Source organism: Echinops telfairi, unplaced genomic scaffold (assembly GCF_000313985.2).
Source record: "Echinops telfairi isolate 266 unplaced genomic scaffold, ASM31398v2 ScPeMD7_7400;HRSCAF=8409, whole genome shotgun sequence".
NCBI lineage: Eukaryota > Metazoa > Chordata > Mammalia > Afrosoricida > Tenrecidae > Echinops > Echinops telfairi.
Genome location: NW_022111300.1, coordinates 61775827 through 61783070, shown reverse-complemented (window position 1 = coordinate 61783070; position 7244 = coordinate 61775827). Strand labels below are relative to the sequence as shown.

The following is a 7244-nucleotide window of genomic DNA, read 5'->3' as shown; positions in this document are numbered from 1 at the left end:
CCCCCCCCCAGTTTACCACGGATATGCGTTCTCTAATGTTGGAATCCACCACTTGGTCACACTGTGGAGGCTTGTGTATGGCTTTGACACCGGAATTGATGTCACTGGTATTTCAAATGCCAGCAGGGTCATCCAAAGTGAACATGTTTCAGCGGAGCGTACAGACTAAGAACAAACTACAAAGACGAACTTGGCTCCCCACTTCTGAGGAACGAAGTCGAAATAATAACAATTTTGGAATTGTTAAAAATGTCTTAATTGTCATGAGATCAAAATTTCCTGCTTGGCTTATAGGCAATTTAGAGAGACGATGAAATGTTCATTGTTCCTGTCTATACCTATTCTCCTTATTATATTTTTAGGCTATTTTACCAAAGTACACAACCATTTAGAACTGAATCTTGAACTACTGTGCAGTGGCTCTTCATAACATCTTTTAGGGTGGTTGACTTTGCTGACATAACAGAGGACACGGCACTTTTACATTAGTTACATTAATCTAAACATCGCCTGTCCTTTCTTTTATCACAATTTACTCACCACTCAAACTTAAACATTAAGCTGTGTAATTGTCTCTTTTTCATTTTTCTGTAAGTTGAATCTGGTTAAACTTTTCCTCTCATCAGCGTTCCCTCTTGAGGCTCCATGCCGTGGAAGTGTGTATGCTCTGCTGTGAGGTGGCTCAGCCCTCAGCTGCAGTGTGTGTGTGTGTGGGTGTGTGCGTGCGTGCGTGCGTGCGTGTGAGAGAGAGAGAGAGAGATGTGCAGATTGCTGGGCACACAATGCTGGGGCTGCTCCTCTACCAGGTCCTGGTGCAAAAGCACACACCTCCCTTGTAGGAGTTGGCGCAGGAGCAGGTCTGTCTGAGGGCTGAAGCGTGTTCCATGCGAGGGTGATGCCAAGACCACCTGAATCAGGAGCTGTGCCCGACCCGTCCTGCAATGGCACATACAACAGACACCTGTGTTGTTCTGACTCCATCAAGAAGTCTGTTCGCCAGCACCATAGACCTGCCTGTTCATCTAGGCCTTCTTCTCTGGGTCCTGCAGAGAACATGCAAGGATGTGGCTATGCGTGCAGCACAAGGCACACACCCACACACGTGGCTGCTGGCATGCTGACTTCTAGCCGTGCACTGCTCTGCGTGTACAAGCCTGCACTGCAAGCGTCCATGTGCACGTTCACATGCAGCTGTGATTTCACACGAACACACCTCGGCTGGTGCGTCAGTTTCTGGCAGCGTGCTGCTCTGAGTGTAACATAGACATGTAACATGTGTAACATGTGGCGGCATGCTCACGAGCCCCCGTGCATACCTGTTTTGTCTGTCAGCAGGTACACCAGGCGGCCCAGCTCCTCAGGGATGGTGCTGGTGCGGACGACCGTCCCGGGGATGTGCTTGTCTCTCATGATCATCCAGCCGTAGGCTGCTTTGCCCATGTCCAAGTTTACGCGCAAGCTGCCAGGAAAAACACCACCGCACTCAGCACAGCCCAGGACAGGGCACCCTTTTAGAGGACTCTGCTTAGTTTCGGAAATTATCTTTAAATATTAAGGGGTCACACTGGCCTTCAGACTGTACGTGAATTGGTCGACAGCTCAGAGACAGGCAGCTATCAGCAGATTCCGACTCGCCCTGACCCTGTAGGACGCAGTGGGACGGCGGTGGAGTTTCAGGGGCTGTGCATCCCGAAGGAAGCAGATAGCCAGTTTTCTGCCCAGGAGCGGCTGGTGGGACAGAACCACCCACCTTCCAGATAGCACCATGCTCAGCCCACGGCTCCAGAGGTGCACAACCCAGACTCAATCCTCAGCCAGGTAGAGTCTGAGATGGAGGAGCAAAGGGCATGCTAAGGGGCAGAGTCCTGCAGTGCTCAGGGGGAAAGAGCCCGTTTGGAACCTTGACGGGTGTTAGCACTGTGTCCTTGTGCCCCTTACTCCCTGGCTCAGAGGGGACACTCTGAACAAGGCATGGTGCCCAGGGCTGACGTGTGTGGAAGAGCTCTGGGGTCCAGTGTGGGCTGGGGGAAGCGTTCCACAGCAGCGCCAAGCTGACCTGTGTCACTACGGTCACAACCACCTCTCCTGTGCAGGTGCCCTGCAGCTCACAGCCCAGCGTAAGCCCAGCAGGGGCTGGCATGGGGCAAAGGGCGGGCAATGTGGGTCCAGGTTACAATTCTGAGGTAGGGAGGTCCTCTGGTGATGCAGAAAGGAGAAAGGACCCCTGTTCATGTCACTAGCACTAAAACTGTCCCATCAAAGACCCCAAAAGTCAGGATAGACAAATTGGAGAAAACATGTTCAGTTTATCACAAACAAAGGGCTATCCACTGACTATAAACCATGGATGTAAGAAAGCCCACCCCATCCCTGTGGATGTGCCACCAGGTGGAGCAGCCCTGGAGTAGGGCATAAGCAAAGAGAGAAAGAGCCAGAGCCAACGGGGCAGCCCAACCGCCACCCCACCCAATGCCGCCAAACCCCCCTGACACAGAGCCCCAGAGGCTGGGAAAGCGGACGGCCAGACCTTTCTCCCAAGGGGTCACCTGCCGGAGCCGGAGCCCTGTGTAGCCAGGGCTCCTTCCAGATGCAGAAAGGAACTCTGAGGAGTCCTGAGAAACTGCCCCCAGCCCCTGCAGGTGAACCAGAGGGGGATCCCTGGGCCAAGGAATGCCCCAGAACACCTTCAACTGCCCTTTGACTTGCCCCAGGGCTGATGGGCATCAGCTCGCCGTCTGTGGAGGAGAAGCTGCTTAGGGGACCTCGCCTCCCTTCCAGCATTCAAGGCAGGAGCACCCATGCAGGAAGTGCTGTGAGTGTGCTCAGGGTCACAGGGCAAATGCTGGCAATTTGAAAATGTTCACGGCCATTTTCTTTGTGCTCTCTGGAGCAGGGGTTCTCCACCTTCCCAGTGCTACGACCCTTTCATACAGCTTCTCATGTTGTGCTAGCCCCCAACCATAACATTATTTCCGTGGTATTTCATCACTGTCATTTTGCTGCTGTTAGGAATCAGGCAGACGCTGTGAAAAGGTTGTTCGACCCCCAAAGGAGTCATGACCCCCAGGATGAGAACCGCTGTCCTAAAGCATCCATCCCCACTTCACAAGGCTGGCAAGGTCACTGCCAGCATCTACACACCAGTGACTGCCAGCAGTGCTCTACGAGAAAGGCCCTTCATCCAGCAGCACTCAACACACAGCCATCGACTCGATTCTGACACACAGTGACCCCTGCGGGACAAGAGAGACCTGCCTCTGTGGGTTTCTGAGACTGTCTCCCGAGGAACGGCTGGTGGATTCAAACTGCTGACCTTGAGGTTAGTGCCCACCTGTAACCAACACGACATTTCCAGGGTTACTGTATACCGTAACACGACTCTGAAAAAAACAAAACCCTAAATCTGCTATACTGAGAATTACAGAAGCAGATAAGGTCATAGATAGGCAATCTGTTTTTAGCCAAAATAGGAACTGTGGCATTACTGCCAAGGGAGCTGTTTCAAAGAAGTGGCGAAGCCCCGTATCCTTTCAGATGGTGAGGTGGCCGAGACTGCGCTGCACTGAGGAGTATGGCTGACCACACAGTGCTGCCTGGAGGGCTGGGCTCCAAGGAGTCACCCCTCCCCGTCCCATGCTAGCCCCTGGCAGCTGTGGCACTCAAAGAGGGAGCCGCCCTCCACGGCCTGCAGCGGCTTTTTCTTGGCGCTGAGATGCCCTACAGTTATTCTTGCCCCAGCACCCGCTAGGGAGCACCTCTACTTGAAACCATTCACAGACGTCTCCTCCAGGGAGGCTTAGCTTAGAGCCCATCCTGGGCAAGTGGAAGCACAAGTCACGCTCATGAGTACTTTCATCAAAGGAATCAACCTGTGCTGTGGAAGGAGGAATTCCAAATGGCGCTGGAGACACTGGCAAAACACAACATCTCCTGGCTCCGTGCAGCTGCCGGCAGTACCCTACTGTCATTCCAGCAAGTATGGGCAGCTCCGCCACCCCCACACGGCAGCAGGATGGGCAAAGTGCAAAAGCGACATAGGCGCGCACAACTGCTCCCAGGGACACTTTTAAAACAATACTCCACATCTGAACCAGAACATGCCTACCAGGAGAACCGACCTCTCCCACCCCTGTCCTGGGCCCAGCGCTGCAGACACAAGGCCCTGGGCTGAGCAGCATCCAGGCAAGAGGTGCCACGGAGGAGGGTGGGGATGGGGCTGGCACTCGTAAGATCGCCCTTTGAAAGACAAAGTGACTATAAAGTCAGTTACAACATTTTGATAAGAAATTTCTGTCAAACTGCCTGTCTTACACTGTAAGCATCTTCTGAAAGACTTTTGAACGTGCTCAGGGCACTTCAGATAGCTGTATTTCCAGATGTATGTACTTTGCCAGACAAACCAAAACCCACGAGAAATAACCTAGCCTATGTCAAGTACAAAAGCAAATTCAGCAAATATTAAAGTGCACAGCTGTTGTCTACACTGAAGGGAACCTTTGCAAAGGCCAGTGCGGTTGCTTCACTCTGACATAAACTGAGCTATCTGAGCGCGTGTCCTGTCCTTTGAGCTTTCCCATTCTCATCCTCCTGCTGAGTCGGCAAACCGCACTCTGCCTCTGAAAACGATCGTGCTGATGTCTGCAGCCCCGCTTCTGTCTCGCTCACCACCGTGCCTGGCTGTGCACCAGAAAGAGCACTGGTGACCGACACCCACAGCAGACCACACTGGGGAGCATGCGCTCAGGGACTGTGTACCTGCAAACTAATAAGTCTGTGTGCCTCATCCAAAGACCTCGGGTTAATTGACGAGGGGGCACCCAAACCAGAATCCCCTGCCCCCAAATCTGTGTATTTAAATTTTTTTATGAAACAACTTTATCACCTTCAAAGTACTCTCTATTACACTTAATACATTTGTCAAACCTGCGATTTCATTCTTGGAAGCATTTTTCAAACTCATCTGTTTGGAAGGCTGACAGCATCTCCCTCGTTTTCTTCACCTCTTCTATGTTGTCAAATTGCTGTCCTTTCATATTTCTCTTCATTCAAAGAAACAAAAAGAGGTCGCATGGAAGGAGGTCAGGTGAGTAAAGTGTGTGGGGCAAGAGAGGCATGCTGTTTTTGCCCAAAACCGGTATACAATTTTTTCAGAACCTCTAAGTAGAAAGTCTGATTAACAGTCTGACCTGGTGGAAGAACTCCAAATGCACTAAGAGTCAACATTTTCGTCCATTCAGGAAGTTGATGGAGCCCAGGACAAGGGTTGTCATCAATCGACATTTCACCTTTTTTGAAATGAGAAAACCACTTGTACACTTGAGTTTTTCCCATAGGGCTGCCTTTGTAAGCTGTGTTCAACTTCACAAGTTTCTGAGCACCCCCCCCCCCCCCCAAGCAGGAAACAAAATTTCACAGCCTCATGCTGTTCTCTTAAATTGGCCATCACAAAAAATAAGGTTCGAGCAAAACTGCTTTTATGAAAACAAAACCGCTGTGACAAGAGAGAACCTTCCCAGGCGATGCTACTGAGTGCACTAATTCAGAGGGAGTTGCTCGATGCTCGCCTAGAGAGAAAAAAATGCGTACTGAAAGCTCCAACCAGCGGAGCTTTCTTCCGTTGTTGTTGTTGCTGTTTTCTGATAGGGGGAGGGACCCCCTTGTAGCTTCAGGCAATGAGATGATACAGAAAGTTAACTTTTCCTTGCCGTTGTCTAACTTCAAACTTTTTTTACCACGAAAAAACATGCTTTTGAAATATGGGAAATGAGTTGTTTTTCGCTAAAGAAGTAATTATCACATGTGCTAATACTTGCACAGCCTAGCCCTGGTGGTGCAGTGCATTCCATATCGGCTGCTAGCTGCAAGGTTCCTGGTTTAAACCCACCAGCTGATCTGGTGGAGAAAGACGAGGCTGTCAGCTCCCATGGGATTTAGGGACAGTGGTGGTTCTGGCTAAGGGGTAAAGACAAGAAGGCATTTTGACAGAGCTGTGCCCAGAAGATCCTATGAACAGAGTGGACTTGGGCTATGGGGCTCTCTCGAGGACTCGGCCGCTCAGAAAGCGACTGCCACGCCCATCTTCTGGCACCCATGGGGTGGGGTGGGGGGCAGGAACCAGAACTCTGAACTAGTCTGAACTGGTTGTCACAGCCCACAAAGTGACCTGAGATCTAAATTTTACAAGTTTAGGAAAAGTAGAATGGTCAGGAGAATGGAAGGGGAGACTGGGAGAGAGCATGGTGGGCCCCTATATGAGGCTGGGTGAGGGCCAGCACTCTGGAGAGCGGCACAGGGTCAAGGCAGCCTGGAGGGCGGCCATCTCTGAAAGAAACAGCCTTGCATCTTCCTGAACGAGTCCGGAGACCACAGTTGCTAGGCAACAGGCGGACTGCCCTGCTTGCCATGAACATCACATCTTTGGAAGGGTGCTGATCCACAGGGACACCCCCCTGTGGTGTCCCACACTTCTCAGATCCTGGTCATCCTGGGTCTGCTGGGATGGCCATGGCTCAACTGGGAAGAGTCCCTTGAATCTGTCCAGACACCAGCCCTTGGCTAGAGGTCCATCCCCCTCCCTGCTTGCACTGACTCGGGTGGGAAACAGCCCTGCACGGCCAGCAGCTTCAGGTCACCAGAGGCAGGAGAGAAGACTGGGTGCAAATCAAACAGCAGGAATGGCAAATTCTCAAGAACTAATGACACTTGTCTCAGTGCAAACCACATCACAGAGGCTCTTCCAATGTAAATGATATTTATGTTGTTCAAAGGGAGTTATGAAACTCCCTAAGAACTGGTCTTGGAATTATACAGTCAATTAATCACTTTGTATCTACACTGCTCAAAATAATAAGCCTGATCCGCTAGTTGTTAATCATTCTAGGCGCTGAATCCCATTGGGCTATTTCAGGAAAAAGAAACAATCCTGAGGGCAGAGCCTGAACACAGTACGTGTCAGCAGCCGGGGTCCCAGGGGTGGACTGCGTGTGTGGCATGGACACCAAGTGAGCACTGTGAGGATGCGTGCCCATGAACAGTGACCGGGCATGGGGGTGGGGGTGGGCACCCGTGGAGGAAAGGTTTGAGAGTCCCTGGCTGGCTGCCTTCAGCTCCCAGGGTCATCAGGCTCTAACTGCTCACACTCACGATGAACAGACTTACAGATGTTACGCTGTAGGTGGCACAGCCTCCAAAGGAAGCAGACATACGGCGTCAACTATTTCCAGCTCCACTGCCAGTTAACTGGG

At 51.5% G+C, this 7244-nt stretch overlaps 1 protein-coding gene across 8 annotated transcripts in view; it reads right to left on the bottom strand.

Annotated features, from left to right (window-relative positions):
- ATP9B (ATPase phospholipid transporting 9B (putative)) overlaps nt 1-7244 on the bottom strand; it is a 118247-nt gene that overhangs the window by 32365 nt on the left and 78638 nt on the right. For all 8 annotated transcript variants that reach the window (XR_006680662.1, XR_006680663.1, XM_004715925.2 and 5 more), the window contains exon 13: nt 1317-1459. Coding sequence is in view for 6 of the 8 variants with exons in the window: in XM_004715925.2 (XP_004715982.2) it covers nt 1317-1459 (143 nt within the window). In the remaining 2 variants the exon portion in view is untranslated. The remainder of the gene's footprint in view (nt 1-1316; nt 1460-7244) is intronic.